Source organism: Dendrobates tinctorius, unplaced genomic scaffold (genome assembly GCF_039654945.1).
Source record: "Dendrobates tinctorius isolate UK_male_01 unplaced genomic scaffold, ASM3965494v1 ptg000086l, whole genome shotgun sequence".
Lineage (NCBI taxonomy): Eukaryota > Metazoa > Chordata > Amphibia > Anura > Dendrobatidae > Dendrobates > Dendrobates tinctorius.
In genome coordinates this window covers 4,042,970-4,062,296 of record NW_027361754.1, presented here as the reverse complement: position 1 = coordinate 4,062,296, position 19,327 = coordinate 4,042,970, and the positions used below count along the sequence as shown (strand labels likewise).

Sequence of the window (19,327 nt, the reverse complement as noted above, 5' to 3'; positions counted from 1 at the left end):
TTATATTATACTCACCCTGGGTCCTGTTTTGGTCCGATAGGTGTCGCGGTCCGGTCTGGCGCCTCCCATCTTCTAGTGGTGACGGCCTCTTCTCTGCTTCCCGTCGCGGCTCCGGCGCAGGCGTACTTTATCTGCCCTGTTGAAGGCAGAGCAGAGTACTGCAGTGCGCAGGCTCCGGACCTCTCTGACCTGGTCCGATGCCTGCACACTGCAGTGCTCTGGTCTGCCCTCAACAGGGCAGAGCAGTGCGCAGAGCCGCGATGGGAAGCAAAGAAGAGGACGTCATCGCTACAAGATGGGAGGCGCCAGACCACGACACCCATCAGACCAAAACCGGACCCGGACCGCTCCTGGGTGAGTAAAATATAACTCGTTTTTCTTCTCTTTAAGGGTACATCAGGGACTTATCTACAGCATTACAGAATGGCGTGGGCTCAAATTTCTCCGCCAGAGATGGCAAGCCAGTGGCTGAGGGCAGATATTAATAGCCTAGAGCGAGACCATTGTTTTTGGGCCCCCTCGGCTAAAAAAATAAAAATCTACCCCCAGCCACTCCAGAAAAGGCGTATCTGTAAGATGCGCCAATTCTGGCACTTAGCCTCTCTCTTCCCATTGCCCTGTTGCGTGTGGCATATGGGGTAATAAGGGGTTAATGTCACCTTGCTATTGTAAGATGACACTAAGCCTGATTAATAATGGAGAGGAGTCAATAAGACACCTATCCAATATTAATCCTCTAGTCTGAAAGGGTTAAAAACACACACACATTAAGCATAAAGACTTTTAATGAAATAAATAAACACACAATTTTTCCATATTTATTTAACTCCCAATCCAATCGAAAAAAATGGATGATGGGAGCTGCCCCATAGATTAACTATGGTCCGAGTGCTATGCGATTTTTTTCTCGCATAGCACTCGTCCGTATTTCTCTTTAGTGTGACTCCGGCCTAAGGCTATTGTCTGGACAGGAGAGGCAAGCTGTTGGTGGCTTCATATAGACAAGAAAACAAAGCAGAATATCTGATTGTGTTAGTAAGTTTTCTCTAAAGCAGCTCCTGCAAATAAATGAATGTTGTGATGAGACATTGATGGATACGATAGACATAAGGAACAGGTGGCCGCCCAGATGCTGTGCCGTGTACAAGTTGTACTGGGATTTCTATCTTTTGCAGCAGCTGTAAAATCACAGGTTGTCCATGTCTGTGCTAAGTCCACGCTCAGACTCCTGACCTGGCAGAGCACCACACGTTGCTCTTCTTCTCGTTATGAAAAATTTCCTTATTTTTGTCTGCAAGTTTCTGAGAAATGGTGGAATGAATTTATCCTAAAGGACATATGTTGAGTTTTGTTTGACCCTGGTGACTAGCGGCACCTAGATTTGTGCCTGGGACTTCAGTAATCCAGCTTTGACCACAGATCTAAATACGGCGTGTGGTGTGTGGCAGCAGTGTGTGACCCAGTGCCACTGGCAGCCATGCATGCCCAAGCCATCACACTGCCTCCGCCGTGTTTTATATATGATGTGGTATGCTTTGGATCATGACCTGTACCACGCCTTCACCATACTTTTCTCTTTCCATCATTCTGGTGGAGGTTGATCTTGGTTTCATCTGTCCAAAGAATGTTCTTCCAGAACTGTGCTGGGCTCTATTTTAGATGTTTTTTTAGCAAAGTCCAGTCTAGCCTTTTTATTCTTGATGCTTATGAGTGGCTTGCACCGTGCAGTGAACCCTCTGTATTTACTTTCATGCAGTCTTCTCTTTATGGTAGATTTGGATATTGATACGCCTACCTCCTGGAGAGTGTTGTTCACTTGGTTGGCTGTTGTGAAGGGGTTTCTCTTCACCATGGAGACTATTCATCCACCACTGTTGTCTTCCATGGGCGCCCAGATCTTTTTGCATTGATGAGTTCACCAGTGCTTTCGTTCTTTCTCAGGATGTACCAAACTGTAGATTTTGCCACTCCTAATGTTGTAGCAATTTCTCTGATGTTTTTTTTCTGTTTTTGCAGCTTAAGGATGGCTTGTTTCACCTGCATGGAGAGCTCCTTTGACCGCATGTTTCCTTCACAGCAAAAACCTTCCAAATGCAAGCAACACACCTCAAATCACCTCCAGGCCTTTTATCTGCTTAATTGAGAATGACATAATAAAGGGATTGCCCACACCTGTCCATGAAATAGCCTTGGAGTCAATTGTCCAATTACTTTTGGTCCCTTTAAAACAGGGTGGCACATGTTAAGGAGCTGAAACTCCTAAACCCTTCATCCAATTTTAATGTGGATACCCTCAAATGAAACCTGAAGTCTGAACTTCAACTGCATCTGAATTGTTTTGTTTAAAATTCATTGTGGTAATGTCTAGAACCAAAATTACAAAAAATGTCTCTGTCCAAATATATATGGACCTAACTGTATGCACGCAGTGCGCTCGGAGCCCTAGTGCAGGGTTCCCCAACTCCAGTCCTCAAGGCCCACCAACAGGTCATGTTTTCAGGATTTCCTTTGTATTGCACAGGAGAAGCAATTATCACCTGAGCAATACTAAGGAAATCCTGAAAACATGATCTGTTTGTGGGCCTTGAGGACTGGAGTTGGGGAACCCTGCCCTAGTGTATGCATGCAGTGTGCTCACAGCCCCAGTGTTTGAACGCAGTGTGCTCGGAGCCTTAGTGTATGCATGCAGTGTGCTCGGAGCCTTAGTGGCTGAACGCCATTCTGTGCTCGAGCTGTTATACTTGGATGTGTGAAACTGACTTTTTAGTGACTTGTATATTTATATTTTGTTTGCTAAATTAAAAAGCGTTTTTTTTTTTACATTTATTAAGATGATAAGGGTGGAAATTGTTAGATAAAGGGGAGCAGTGGTGTGCTTGTGTGCAGGCCCTTCTGCTCTGTGCTGTGTTCTGGCCTCTCTGTAAGATTTCTGGGCACTGACATCATTGTCCCCGGGGCATGGATCATCCATTCTTCATTACTGACCAGTTTCTTCCATTCACAGAGTCTGGGATGCCCTCACCGACAACTATATACCATTAAATGGTGAAAAATGGAGAGAACAGAGCGAAGAGCTGCTGAACGGTAATCTGTCAGACACCGAGGTACGGAGGTCTCCAGTGATATTTTCTATGAAAGGTTTTGTAGAATAAAATTCCTTCTCACTAATAATTAATAATTCAGAAATTCTGATCTGTTTATTGCATAAAAAAAGTCCCGAGATGTTAACTGAACAGGAAGTAATAATTTACTTCTGTGGTTAAAAGCCAAAGTTAGGCTAGTTTCACACTAGCGTTTTTTAGCGTTGCGCTTTTCTTGCGCAGTAGAAACTAATGCAAAAAAAACGCATCATGCGTTTGCTTTTTTAGGCGCATGCGTTTTAACCAGTTTCTAGCCATGTTAACTCTTAAAACGCTTGCGATTTTAAACGCAGGCGTGCGCATGTCCATGCGCACGCCTGCGTTTCCATAGACTTTAATGTGATTTTTTTTGCGCATTCCATGCGTAAGCGTACGCATGCATTTTTTTTACACAGGTTGGACGGACCAAAAATGCAACAGGTTGCGTCTGGCGCGCCTAGGCACACACTACAAAAACCGCATGCGCACGAAAACGCATACGAACGCGTGCAAACGCTAGACCATGCACCCCCATGTTAAAGATAGGGGCGCAGGACGCATGCACATGGACGCGCACGAAGCACAGCGCTAAAAAATGCTAGTGTGAAGCCAGCTTTAGGGGAAGATCATACTGTATATATGTTTCTGGCACTGTCCAGAATATTTGGGATAGATACATATGTTGTTTACTTTGCTGCATGTCCATGTCATTGGAGCAAATTTCTATTGATTGGAACCAGTGGTTTTTAGTACCATGAAGCTACTCTCAGTGAATTTGAAACACAGAATTTGAGCTTAGTTTGAGTTGGTATACATACAGCACATAAACGCATGTTCACATTGACCATAAAGCATGCAAAACCTATAAAAGACAAAATGAGAAAAAACCTGCTGTAATTAAATAAAAAGCAAAAGTGCATTTAAGTAATTCAGAGTTCTTAGTAATACTGTATTTGATCAAATCTATATGTATAAAATTGAATGTTTGTGTGTATCACCAACCAATCACGAAGCATCTTTCATTTCACCAGAGCTGTTTAAAAGACGCTGAGCTGTGATTGGTTGCTATGAGCAACAGTTTTCCTTGCAACCAATCACTAAGCATCTTTCATTTCACCAGAGCTGTTTAAAACAAGCTGAGCTGTGATTGGTTGCTATGAGCAACAGTTTTCCCATTCCACGACAACACCTCTGCAGACTCTGACCGGGTGGGAGAAATCTAGCATCCCCAGGAACATAAGCTCCTAGCCATTGTCTGCCCCAGAAAGGAGCAGCGAGCTCATGACAGAAATTAATCACCCCCTCCCTGCCCATATACCCATCACACATCCTCCTTCCCATAGGCACATCTTCCCTCTTAAAAAGATCTCCTGTATGGAAGTTAGGGTAAATCCCTCAGCGCTCTGATTCTGACCCCAGGCTTCTATTAAAGGGATCATTGGCATGGAAGTCAGGGCAAATCCATCCAGCGCTTTGGTTTTGACCCCAGGCCTCTCTTAAAGGGATCCCTGGTATGGAAGTTAGGACCATTCCACTCAGCGCTGTGGTTCTGACCCCAGGGTCTCTTAAAGGGATCATTGGTATGGAAGTTAGGGCACTTCCTCTAAGCGCTCTGGTTCTGACCCCAGGCCTCTCTTAAAGGGATCCCCGGTATCCCTGGTATGGAAGTTAGGACCGTTCCACTTAGCTCTGTGGTTCTGACCCCAGGGTCTCTTAAAGGGATCATTGGTATGGAAGTGAGGATAAATCCACTCTGTGCTTTGGTACTGACCCCAGGCCTCTCTTAAAGGGATCTCCGGTATGGAAGTTAGGGCAAATCCCTCAGCGCTCTGATTCTGACACCAGGCCTCTCTTAAAGGGTTCCTTTGCATGGAAGTTAGGGCAATTCCAGTCATCGTTCTGGTTTTGACCCCAGTCCCTCTTAACGGGATCCCTGGTGTGGAAGTCAGGGCACTTGCCTTCAAATGCTCTGGTACTGATCCCAGGCTCTCTTAAAGGGATCTCCTGTATGGAAGTTAGGGCAAATTCCTCAGCGCTCTGATTCTGACCCCAGGATTCTATTAAAGGGATCATTGGTGTGCAAGTCATGGCAAATCCACTCAGCGCTCTGGTTCTGATCCCAGGCACTCTTAAAGGGAACCCCGGTATAAAAGTTAGGGCAATTCCACTCAGCGCTTTGGTACTGACCCCAGGCTTCTATAAAAGGGATCATTGGTATGGAAGTCAGGGCAAATCCACTCACTTAAAGGGATCCCCGGTATTGAAGTTAGCACCGTTCCACTCAGCGCTCATGTTCTGACCCCAGGCTGACGGGATGATGTGGGATATTAGGGGTAGTAGTCCGGTGGCTCTGGCTGACGGGATGACGTGGGATATTAGGAGTAGTAGTCCAGTGGCTGTGGCTGATGGGGTGATGTGGGATATTAGGGGTAGTAGTTCGGTGGCTTTGGCTGACAGAATGATGTAGAATGTTAAGGGTAGTAGTCCGGTGTCTCTGACGGGATGATGTGGGATATTAGTGGTAGTAGTCCGGCGACTGTGACGGGATGATGTGGGATATTAGTGTTAGTTGTCCGGTGGCTCTGGCTGACGGGATGATGTGGGATATTAGGGGTAGTAGTCCGGTGGCTTTGACGGGATGATGTGGGATATTAGGGGTAGTAGTCCGGTGGCTCTGACTGACGGGATGATGTGGGATATTATAGTGAATGTGGCTGTGGGGAGTGGGAAGGGCTCTACACTCAGCTATATATATATATATATATAGATATAGATATAACCATTTTAATTTATTATAACTAACTGTAGTTAGTTTCTATGCTCAGGCAACGTCGAGCTCTTCAGCTAGTATAGCATAAAAGCCATTCCACCATCGACAAGGTGCCTTTTTAGGATGCATTTGCAATTTTTTTTTTTATAAATATATTCCACGACAGTTATTGATGCCATCTTTATTTTGTTAAAGTCAAAAGTGGATTCAAAAGGAATTAGAAGGATAAAGGAAGGATAGCATGGAGAGGGAGGACATTATCAATGAGACCAGCAGATAAGAGTCCATTACTCAGATCTAGCGGCAATTATATAGTGCACATTGTGAGTTCTGTCCGTTGTCGGAGGCACTCTGGACTCGATTGCTCTCTCAGGCTCTCGGACTCCTTGTTCTGTTCTTGAGGGAATACTCCAAATGGGATGTAATGTGCGGAGTTTGTTGTGTAAGAGCCGGATGTTTGTTACACGCTGACCTTGCAGACAGAAGCCATTTACTGGCAAACGAGACGCTGAATGAAAGAATCACAAAGATAAAGTACTGAGAGCTCGGCGAGGCGAGCAGTGGGACGAGGTGAAGGAAAATCTCAAAAGTGCACGAATCGCCACAAATCCTAACTTCTAATCCATGCCGAATGTTGATGGATTGGACTTTCAGTTATTATTAAAAGAACATGCAGACATTATAAAGAAGCTGCTTCTATAACGACCCCGAACATCGAGAACAAAAAGGCAACACAGAGGATTTCAGGAAAGGAAGCTTCCTTTACAAAACCATACCTTAGATCATCTGAAATTCCCAGGTGTTGACTAAAGTATAGAAACTTGAGGTTCCATTGGCGATCTGTGTCATCAGCGGCAGAAATTTAGGCTGGGCTGTGACAACTGAAAACTCCTTTATTGCGGTATCAGTACTCCAGAAATTCTATATATACATTTCTATTTGATATCTCTATGACAGCACTGCAAAGTAAAGTGGATTTTTCAGACTAGAAGACCAATCAGAGGGAGCGGCCGAGACTCTTTATGTGCAAAGATTGTTAGTATTTTACATTTTACGTTCTTCTATTGGGTCTCATTAACGCCAGATTTAAGGAATTTTATGGTACATTTTTTCAGCTTTGTACATAGTTTTTATGTTAAAGGGTTATTTCAAGAATCTAAAATTATCCCCTTTTTGATAGGTTAGCAAATAACGTACTGATTCTTGGGAGAAAACTGCTGAGACCCCCAAGTATTCAGGGAATGGGGGACTGGACCCTGAAAATCGGGCAATGCAGGGCCTTTTGTTGAATGGAGCCCAGGACACAAGCTTGGCCTCCTCTGCATTCATTACACTGCGGAACAAATTTCAGGGAAGTTCTTCTCCCCTGAGAAAATTTTATTGTATCTTATAGATTTTGATATGCTGAACACGAATATGTGCTCCAAAAGTCTGTTTCACGTAAGGTTTTTAACCCCTTCATGACCGGGGCTTTTTCGATTTTTCGTTTTTCGCTCCCCTTCTTTCCAGGGCCATAACTTTTTTATTTTTCCATCAATATGGCCACGTGAGGGCTTATTTTTTGCAGGATGAGTTGTACTTTTGAACGACACCATTGGTTTTACCATGTCGTATACTCGAAAACTGTAAAAAATTCCAAGTGCAGTGAAATTACAAAAAAGTGCAATTCCACACTTGTTTTTTTTGTCAGGTTCACTAAATGCTAAAACTGACCTGCCACTATGATTCTCCAGGTCATTACGAGTTCATAGACACAAAATATGTCTATTTTGTCTTTTATCTAAGTGGTGAAAAAAAATTCCAAAGTTTGCTTAAAAAAAAAAAAAAAAAAAAAATGCGCAATTTTCCGAGACCCGTAGCGTCTCCATTTTTCGTGATTTAATGACACCACTTTTGTGCAGATATGTTCTTTTGATTGCCCATTATTGCATTTTAATTCAATGTTGCGGCTACCAAAAAAAGTAATTCTGGCGTTTTGATTTTTTTATCGCTACACCGTTTAGCAATCAGATTAATTCTTATTTTTTATTGATAGATCGGGCGATTCTGAACACGGCGATACCAAATGTTTGTAGGTTTGATTTTTTTTATTGTTTTATTCTGGGGCGAAAGGGGGGTGATTTGAACTTTTATGTTTTTTTATTTTTTTATATTTTTAAACACTTTTTTTTAACTTTTGGCATGCTTCAATAGCCTCCATAAGAGGTTAGAAGCTGCCATTGCGCGATCGCCTCTGTTATATAGAGGTGATGCTCAGATCACCTCTATGCAGCAGAATTACAGGCTTGCTAGGAGCGCCGACCACAGGGTGGCGCTCATAGAAATCTGCCATCAACAGAGGCATTTAACTACTTAATACGCGCGGGCGGATCGCAATTCCACTCACGCCTATTGCAGGCACGTCAGCTGTTAAAAACAGCTGACATGTCGCAGCTTTGAGGTGGGCTCACCGCCGGAGCCCACGTCAAAGCGGGAGATACTGCCAGCTGATGTACTATTCCGTCAGCTGGCAGTAAGGGGTTAAGAAACAACAGTTTATAGTCTACATTATGACGTCCGAGACACTACATACATGTGCATCGATGTCAGTAGCAAAAGGAATTGTTCAAAAGTGTTTTGCAGACGACTTTCGCTTATAATCTGTGTCAGATGCTTCTCGAATAAGATTCCAGCAATAGTTAGCCAGAATTGACGTACTCCACTTTCCCTGGTACCTTTTCTCCATCAGCGCACTGTGTTGGTGTAATCTTTCACCGTGTTCATCGCTAACGGCACCAAGAGTGGCTGGAAAAATGTCCAAGTGGGAATGTAGAAAATGCATTTTTAGTGACATATTGCATTTCATCAAATGTTATGCTGTGAGCATGTTGTCCATGAGTTTTTCAAAGTTCGGTGCCCTGCTGTTGCCAAGGAAGTTGAAGGTCACATCTTTAAAGGCTCTCCATGCCACTTGTTCAGCACCTTGCAAATAACCATCAAAGCTACTGTTATTCATTATATCTCTGATCTGTGGGCCAATAAAAAATACCTTCTTTAATCTTTGCATCACTTATTCTTGGAAGTTTCTGTCGCAAGTAAGAAAGGGCTTCCAATTCTTTGTTCATTGCTTTGACAAAATTCTTCATAAGCCAAAGTTTAATATGCAAAGGAGGGAGAAATATCTTTGCTGGATCAACGAAAGGATTATGTTTAACATTCTTCTGTCCAGCAACCAGGTTTTTGTGAAGTGGCCAGTCCTTTCTGAAATAGTGCATTTCTCATGCACAATTGTCCCACTCACAAAAAAACAACATTTGGTTTATCCAAGCTGCAGTCCAAGAAGAAGTGCAACAACTTTTAGATCACCACATATGTTCCAGTTATAATTTCTATAATTAATGTGGGTCATGTCCAATAGTTATAAAAGTATAGATATTTTCGTTGTGTAGTAAAACAGCCTTCAGACTTAAAACTGATGAGTCAATGAACAGTCGCCATTCCTTCGGGTCATGTTCGCATCCAAGAGCACCAAACAACGCCAAGACATTGTTGGTTAAACTTTCGACATGGTTGAAAAATTGATTAAGGTATTCTTGACGACTGCGAAAAGCAGAAACTCTTGTTCCTGGTAATAAGAGATTCCGTTCTTGTAGCCTTGATCCAAATAATTCTGCCTGCCTCTATGACAATTTCAAATCTCTGACCAACTCACTCAGATCAGCTTGACTGAACAGATGTGGATTAGATTTAATTTTTGTTTTTATTTTAGTTATGTCTGGCACTTTTTCCATGGCTGAGTTGCGGCTGTTTGGTTTTTCTGATTGGACCTGATGGACTTTTTTTCAAGAAAGATGAAGATTGGTGGTCTTGATTCTTAATCCATCGAGAGAATTGTGGTGCCGGAGGTCTTTTGTTCCTCTGGGGGAAAGCTCCAATGAAGAATTGTTTATATATATGTCTATCTATGTATGTAATTGGGATTTTGTAACATATTTTTTATTAAGGCCTAGCGTCATCTATATTAGGGATATTTGTATATGTGCCCAACTTGGGTGAAGGATTTATATATATATGGATGTACTTAGTTATATATTTGTGATTTTTTCATATATTGCTTACTCTGGTCAAGCGTCATCTGTATTGGAGTTGCCAGTATTCATCTAATCCACATCTTGTAACATGAGACGCTGTGTATGCAATGAATAAACATTAATATTCTCGTCTATACTATTACTACTTTTATCTATGTTACTATTTCTCCATTGCTCTTTTAGATACGCCTTGCCTATTGAGGACTTACACTCTTGCATGGTGTTTAATTGTGTATGCTTGCCATTAATCTTTATTGTGCGAGTTTTATTATTATTTCTCCTTCCTTCATTACTTATCCTTAGATACTATATATTAATACATGTCCCTCTCTGTTCCCCCACATTGGGTATTCTATCTATTCCGTGCCCTACATATTGTTTTGTATACATCTGGCGGTTTTCCCTATTAGTTGCCCTTTTTCAAGATGGCCGCGGCTGTCTTTTGTTCATCTGCGCATGCGCGGGCTGACGCGCCTCCCGCTCCGCCTCCGTCTGCCTGTGGTCTGGCGTCTAACGTCACAGGGCCCCGTGCACTGCCAGCGCCAGCCTAGGCAGCTATGGAGGTCTGGGGGGGTTTGGCTGCGTCTCCCCGCCTGATTGGCACTTTGTCTCACTGTCCCCAATATATAGCACTCTCAGCGGCCCATTGACACACTCCCTGAAGAAGGAAGATCAATCCGAAATGTACGTCGGGGTTTTTCAGAGCTTGGGGTCCAGTGTCCTCCCCTCCTGGTATGTGTCTATATTTTTTGGTCTCAGCAATTTTGATCACTTTGAGTATATCAGTCCTGTTGGGGATTATACCCTGTATTGTATTATAAACTGGCCTGCTATTTATTATGTGCTGTGGGCGGCCATTAGATCATTACAATTAGTTATAAGGTAAACAGATTTAACCATTTCCACCCACTTTACCAGGAGCTATAATACATAATTCTGGATATGAGGGTCTTATAGATACTGTGTACCTTTTAGCTCTGTTTCTTTTTGTGTCACCCTTTGCCTGCCATTGTGCCAATTTTAACCTGTGTTTTTCAATAAAAGCTGTGTGACTTTTTCACTACATTGGACGTCTATGCACTGGTTCTTCTCCTCTTTGCAGATGTGGATTAGATGTAGAAGGCTCAAAGTCTGGGACTGCATCAGTTTCATTTTCCACATCGTTAGTTCATCTTCGTCGTCCTCCATTGTCCATACTTTGGGCGGCTTTGGAACACGAAGACTTTCATCGTGTGGCACTGGTCTTATGGCTGAAGGATGATTAGGATATTCTATTGATTTCTTGTTCTTTGCTGAATATCCTGTTACATTTGTAAGGCAGATCTCTCTGCTCTCTCCATATCATTGAGACAGCCAATGGCATTGAAGGTCGTGATCCATTCAGCCATGCTCTAAGTATGTCAGTATTGTCTTTTGATTCCTCCCCTGCACAGGAGATGTGGTATGCTCCGTACATGGTCAGCCGAATGATTCACTGCGCCTGCGCTGAATTCGTATAATAAGTGCTTGCATATGTGTAGATCAGCAATTTATGTTATTTCAGTGGAAAACTTTTTTTTTTTTTTTTTTTTTTTTAATAATGAAAGCTCCAAACATAATCTGCTCCCCAGAAGTATGAAATGTGTCTTCTGGTTTTGGAAGATTAGATAATATGTAGGATGTTCCTAGCATTGTCAGCAAAGTAACTCTAACGTTTTACCTAATATTCATCCGTGTGGTAAGCTCGAATGTGAGCTCAGAGGCTGATGGCAAATAAGATATTGGGGACCCTCCTTTGATGTTGCTGCAATCGTAGAGAGAAGTTTATGAATAAATTATAATTATTGCACAGAAACGACTTATTGTATAAAACTTTCCTATCTTCTGATTTCAGTTCCATGAGAAAGAGGACGAGGAACTGAATGAGAAGAGTGAGAACGATTCTGGTATCAATGAGGAGCCCCTGCTGACCGCTGACCAGGTAAAGGGAACACAACATACATGGTCGCTGTTACAAGGGTCCGACTGAGGGGCCGTTCACGAGCCATACCATTGGAGGAAAAAATATAAATATGTATATATATATATGTTTGTGTATACAAGTGCATCTCAATAAGTTAGAATATCATCAAAAAGTTAATTTATTATATGCACCTTTTTCTACCACTTTTTTTTTCCTTCTACTCAACTTTCTATTAATATGCTTGGATACAGCACTCTGTGAAGAGCCAGTTTCTTTAGCAATGACCTTTAGTACCTTACCCTCCTTGTGGAGTGTGTCAGTGACTGCCTTCTGGACATCTATCAAGTCAGCAGTCTTCCCCATGATTGTGAAGCCTACTGAAACAGACCTTTTTAAACGCTTAGGAAGCCTTTGCAGGTGTTTTTTGTTAATTATTCTAATTTACTGAGATAATGACTTTTGGGTTTTTATTGGCGTAAGCCATAATCATCAACATTACCAGAAATACCTACTTGAAATAAATCACTCTGTTTGTAATGACTCTACTGTATATAATATATGAGCTTCACTTTTTGTATTGAAGAACTGAAATAAATCGACTTTTTGATGATATTCTAACTTATTGAGATGCACTTGTATATGCAAATTGTCTCTTCAAAGAACTAGAGGACTAGAACTCTAGCGCCACCTATTGGAAGTATCAAGTCTAAGGGTACCGTTACACTAAGCGACGCTCCAGCGATTCCGACAACGATACGACCTGGTAAGGATCGCTGGTACGTCGCTACATGGTCGCTAGTAAGCTGTCAAACAGGCAGATCTTCTCAACGACGCAGCAACGATACGGCGATCCGTATAATCTCCTCGGCGGTCGTTGGGACCTTGTCACACATCAACTATTCTGACGACTTATGCCTGCGTCCCTGAGTTCGGCATCGCCAACGAGGTCGCTCGTCGGCGTCAAACACAGCGATGCATGATGGCCAGCGGGACGCCAACGATCAAAAAATGGCCTAGGACATTCGAGCATGATCAGCGATATCCAGTGGGGGGCGGTCGCTGCTATGTGTCACACGTAGCGAGATCGGTGGCGAGGTCGCTGTTGCATCATAAAATTGGTGACGTTTCTGCGATTTCGCTAACGAGCTCGTTATGTGAGACGGGGCCTTAAATCTCAACCTTTTAACCCCTTCATGACAGCCAATATGTATATTTACTGACCTGAGATGTAAGGGAATATCATCCCCATACAGGTGACAATCCAGCAGCTGTCGGCTGTCCACTATATCTGACAACTTGCTGTATCACAAATGATCGGTGTTGGCACCATCCATATCTGTTTAACCCCTTAGTTGCTGCTGTCAAAAGTGACTACATCAAATAAATGGTTAATAGATTGTGGGGGCTTGCACTTTAATCTAATTGACTCACTGAGATCATGATTGTGTGGTCCTGATGTTTGCCATAGCAGTTCATGGCCAAATAGCGGCCTTAGAGTCTGCCAGCTACAGCGGCCAGTTCAGAAGTTAGTTACATTTAGGTGGTAAACAAACACTTTTTCATTCCGGCTATACCACTTTGCATTAATTCCTGAAAATCACCTGAAGGGTTAATAAACTACCTGACAGCAGTTTTCAATATGACAGGGGGTGCAGTTTTTAAAATGGTTTCATGTTTGGGGTTTTCCAATATATAGCACCCCTAAAGTCACTTCAAACTTGGATAGGTCCCTCAAAAAAATAAATTTAGTAAATTTCCATGAAAAAGTGAAAAATTACTGCTGCATTTTTAAACCTCCTAAAAGGCTACCAAAATAAATTAGCGTTTTAAAAATGGTGCTGATGTAAAGCAAGAATGCGTGAAATGTTATTTATTTATGTTTTTCTGTGGTATGACTATCTGGATTAAAGGGATAATCATTCAAAGTTTGAAAATTGCAATTTTTTTTACATTTTTGTCAAGTTTCTGATATTTTGATATTTTTTATAAATAAACACAAAATATATCAATCTAAATTTACCACTATCATAAATTATAATATGCCACAAAAAAACAATCTCAAAATCACTGGGATTTGTTGAAGCATTCCAGAGTTATGACCACATAAAGTGACACTGGTCAGAATTTTAAAAATTGGCCAGGTCACGAAGGGGGAGCCTCATTTCACCGTAAACCAGCCACAGCCAAGTGTTCCCGCAGGATTACTGACACTGGAGTGATAATATCAGAAGAGTTGCCCAAGAGCCAAGGACCATCTGTGGAGAGCTACAGAAACCTCTGGGATCAGCAGGAACAATTGTTTCCAAGAAAACTATAAGTAATGCACGCAAGCTCTGTGGCCTGTATGCACGCTCACCACGCATCCTCCTTGGCCTGTATGCATGTTCACCATGCAAGACTCCATTGCTGAACAAAAAACATTTACAGATAGCTCAACATCATTTAGGACAAGCCTGTGAAATACTGGCAGAATATAGTCTAGTCAGATGAGACAAAAACTTAACTCTTTGGATGCAGTATTGCACATCATGTTAGGAGGCTAAAAAGCACTGCATATCACCCCAAAAACACCATGCTAGTAGTGAAGTGTGGAGGTGGGAACATCATTGTGTGGGGCTGTCTTTCAGCTTACGGCACTGGCAGACTTCATAGATACAGATCTGCTCCATTGACCATCAATGAACCCATGGAAACGGTCGGAGAAGCCAGGTTGGGACAATTAGGTCACCTGGCTAAGTACCTCAATAGACGATCAGCTTCCTAAGCTTGCTGTTGCCTCCTCTGTGAGTACCTGCCAAAAGCAGGGTGTCACTGGTGGGGATTGTCGGCCCTGAAAGCCCTGAAGTCGTAGCTGCTCTAATCCCGGTAAGCTAGCAGAAGGGTAAGACTCTGTAATTTGTACGATCTTGGGTATTTGCTGGCACTGTTCTATATGTTAACGGCTGTTGGTGGTTCAATAAATTATTGCCACACTGTTTTACCCTCACCCTGTGTTGTCTGAGTAGTATTCTGCTCACGGAAAAGGAGTATGGACGTTCAGTGGGATAAGCCTTGGTTTATGCGGTCTTTTTTAAGACAGCCGCGCCAGCGGGTGAGAGCACCCACTGACCCCCATATCTCCACACTTGGTTGCATCAGTGGGATTCTACTCAGCCTGGCTGTTTCGGGGGGAACTGCAGGAACTGGTATTCTTGGAAACCACCCAAGAGCTCCACAACCAGGGAGGCATATAGACAGACCCAGCAGAGCATAGGTGAGACATACATAGTAGGTTTAGTAATGCCACCATGCCCAACCCCACCAGCTGGGCCTTGAGAAGAGGACCAGAGTGGATATACAGCCTCAACAAGAAACTGCTCCTACAGGAGTTGTGCTAGCTTCGACAGCTCGGTACAGGACCACTGACACTCGATAGGATTTGATTCAGGAATTCAGGAACCACTGGATGCGGAGGACGCCAAGTGTGAACGCAATGGATACGAGTCGGTTCTTATTGATTTCGTGAGAAGTTACCCAGGTCAACTGAGGACCAGGAGAAGGATGATTGTAATCCTATCATGGCTGGATAATTAAGATGGGGTAGGAATATGACGACACAGCATTTTAATCATCTTAATTATGTCATATGTATATTTTCAGTAGGCCAATAGACATAAACTATTGTTCATATGAGTCTGAACGTTGACTGTCATGAACTCAATTTCTGCTCCACCAGTTGAGAGTTCCCCTTCCGTTCTCCCTCTGGTGGTGACAGGAGGTAGTGCGGTTGGTTTAAGTGGTAGTGATCTGCCACCTGATGAGGAAGATAACAATTGGATTTCTGGAGTATCAGACTGGATATAAGACAGCCGACGCCCTATCCGGGTGCTGGTGATTCAGTCTGCTTCTCGGGTCCTGGACTTCAGCTCTCTTCCAGTCTTCTCAAGTTAAGTTTGTTTTTTGCTAATGTTCACACTTGCGCTTGTTGGTCAATTCAGTTTGTTGTGTAATCAGCCTGCCCCTGCTGGGGCTATGCTGAAATTCCACTCCTATTAATCAGTATTTGCCAGTCTGCTTTTTCTCCCTTTTTAGATTGGCCTCTTTTTTTGCTCTGTCTCAGAATATTTCAGAGTGCTGATATAGGTTTAGAAGTCTAGTGACTTCAGGGTTAATTTTGCTATCAGAAGTGTTGGACAATATTTTTGTAGGTTGTTTTTGGCAGATTGCAGACAGAGTCTTTCCTTTTCTGTCCTTTTAAGTTAGCCGGGCCCTATCGTTTGCTCAGCCTATTTTCCTGCCTTTGAGGGAATTTTCATCTTGCTTCACCGTCAATACATGTAGGGGGCTGTCTTTCTTTTGGGGTCTGCTCTGGGGCAGTTAGTTTTCCTCTTTTCCTGCTTTAGGCTTATGTAGTTCTCCGGTTGTGACGAGGCATCTAGGACCAACGTAGGAACGCTCCACGACTGCTGCTAGTTGTGCGGTTAAGATCAGGGATCTGCAATCTGCATAGTTACCAACTTCTCTGGTTTTCTGAGACTTAGCTTGTTTTCTTGTTTTCCCTCCTCGGTTTCCCATTCATAACAGTTGACTCTTGATTTGATGGTTGTGAATTGTTGAATGGCTGCTGTTTACCTATTATATCAGCCCCTACAGTTTATTGTGTTGCTCTCTATGGAGGTTAGGGACTCAGGTTCATTGAACAATCAATGTTTGCTGTTATGTTGATTACCCATTGTATCAGTTCATGTAGCTTGTTGACCTGCAAAATAGTGAAGGATAAATTATGCAGATTGATTAAATACTCAAACAACAAAAATTAACTTCATCCCACCTTCCCTTTTGAACTGTGGATGATGGCCTGGAGGACAGCTGTGGGTATAAAAATGATCTCTATCCTTCTGCAAGGAGACTCTACAGAACAATAGCCAAGGCATCATGGCTCCTTCAAGGGAAATACAGATTTGACATCCTACAGGATGTCAGCTTAAGGGACCACGACCCTAGCTGGAGGAATACAGATCGGAGAAGCCAAGTTGGGACCCTTTGGTCACCTGGCCCCACAAAGATGTTCATAGAATTCAGGTTGGGACATTCTAGTCACCTGGCCCCACAGAGACGTTTGGAGAAGTCAGATAAGTACAATCAGGTCACCTGGCCACATACCTCAAATGAATGTCCGCTTCCTAAACTTGTCGCTACCTATTCTCTGTGGGCGCCCGCCAAAACTGGAGTTCCAATGGTGGGGGTAGTCAGCCCTGAAAGCCCCAAAGTTACAGCTGCTCTAATCCAGCCAGCGGAAGGGCGAGACTCTAAGTTTCACGATATTGCTGGGACTGTTCTATATGTTATTGTCTGTTGGTGGTTCAATAAATTATTGACTTATTGACACATTGTTTTAGCCTCACTCTGAGTAGTAATCTGCCCACGGGGAAGGAGTGTGGGCATTCAGTTGGATGTCCCTGATCCATGTAGTCTTTCTTAAGGCCATTAGACGAGATCACTCTCTGACCCCTGTGTCTCCAAAGAAGCCATATGCAAATCAGGCTGGAAGTACATTGGAGGCGTTTCATGCCCTAGGACGGCGTTTTGCAAGTGAACTGAAACTCCCCTAGTGCACATCCAGGCTGATTTGCATATGGCTTTTATGGTGGATTTCTCATGATTGGTACATCACATCTCTACAAAAAAGGGATTATACATCACCTGCACAGCCATACCACCACATTCACTTGTAAACCGTGCTGACAGGTTCCTTTTGAGATCTGACTTCTATTGTGCTGTATACACTGGTTTATATGAATATGGCAAATCTAATACTGCATTGTGTGTTTCCCCCCCCCGCTGGCCAAGTGTCGTGGCGTCTCACCACATGGCGCCGTACCTAACAGGTTAGAGACCTGTAACGTGGCCGAGGGCTTATACATTTTTCTCCAAATCAGAACCAAGACCCTTGAGTTCATTAGATCAATGTATATTGCTCAAAAACATAATCTGAACACTAAAATCCCACCTCCTAGATACCACTAAATGAAACATTCCAGTTGCAAATCTTTATTCATTACATAGTGGAATGCGATGAGAATAATAAAACAAAAATGATCAATGTAAATCAAAATTAATATCTCATGGAAGTCTGGATTTGGAATGATACTCAAAATCAAAGTGGAAAATCAAATTACAGGCTGATCCAACTTCAGTGGAAATGCCTCAAGACAAGGAAATGATGCTCAATAGTGTGTGTGGCCGCCAAGTGCCTGTATGACCTCCCTACAATGACTGTGCATGGTCCTGATGAGGCGGCAGAATTTCTCCTGAGAGATGATCTACAAGATCTGGATTAAAGCATCAGTCAACCCCTGGACAGTCTGTGGTGCAACGTGGCTTTGGTGGATTGGAGCGAGACATGATGTCCCAGATGTGCTTGATTGGATTCAGGTCTGGGGACCAGGCAGACCAGTCCATAACATCAATGCCTTCATCATGCAGGAAATGCTGACACACTTCAGCCACATGAGGCCTAGCATTGCCATGCATCAGAAGGAACCCAGAGCCCACTGCACCTACTTATGGTCTCACACTGGGTCTGACGGTCATCCCGGTACCTAATGGCAGTCATGGTACCTCTGGCTAGCACATGGAAGAAAGAAGAAATGCCTCTTCTGACCATTACTGATCCAGTGCCAAAACGGTCGTGCTGGAGGATGTTGCAGGTAGCAAAAGGTTCTCCACGGCGTCTCCAGACTCTGTCACGTCTGTCACATGTGCTCAGTGTGAACCTGCTCTTATCCGTGAAGGACGTCGGACCCTCATGGAGTCTGTTTCTGACAGTTTGAGCAGACACATGGATGATAGTAGCCTGCTGGAGGTCATTTTGCAGGACTCTGGCACTATGGCTGGGTTGTTGCCCTCCTAGGCCTCGTCCACGTCTCCTGGTACCTGCTCCATTCTCTGGACACTGTGCTGACAGACATTGCTACCCTTCTTGCCACAGCTCGCATTGATGTGCCACCCTGGATGAGCTACACTACCTAAGTAACTTCTGTAGGATGTAGACACCGCCTCATGCTACTGTACAGTACCTCTAGGGGTGAGAGCGATGACAAAATGCAAAAGTGACCAAAACAGCCTAAAAGGATAAGAACAGAGAAATGGTCTGTGGTTACCCCCTGCAGAACCACTCCTTTAAGGGGGTTGTCTTGCTAATTGCCGATCATTTCTACCTGTTGTCTGTTCCATTTGCACAACAGCAGGAGAAATTGATTCACAATCTCGATGTTGCTTCATAACTGGACAGGTTGATTTCACAGAAGTGATTGATTTGAAGTTACGATGTGTTGTTTTTCTTCTTCAGGAAATAAAAACCTGAAGATGGTTTTTGTTTCATGAAGAAGTGGGCTACACTTTGAAACATGTAGAAAAATAGAAAAAACCTTATTTTACATTATGT

General features: G+C 43.2%; 1 protein-coding gene across 4 annotated transcripts in view; it reads left to right on the top strand.

Moving 5' to 3' along the window:
• The window catches only part of FEZ1 (fasciculation and elongation protein zeta 1), a 100,383-nt gene that overhangs the window by 48,676 nt on the left and 32,380 nt on the right, over positions 1-19,327 (top strand). For all 4 annotated transcript variants that reach the window (XM_073584942.1, XM_073584941.1, XM_073584944.1 and 1 more), the window contains 2 exons: positions 3,005-3,104; positions 11,833-11,919. In XM_073584942.1, the coding sequence (XP_073441043.1) occupies positions 3,005-3,104; positions 11,833-11,919 (187 nt within the window). The remainder of the gene's footprint in view (positions 1-3,004; positions 3,105-11,832; positions 11,920-19,327) is intronic.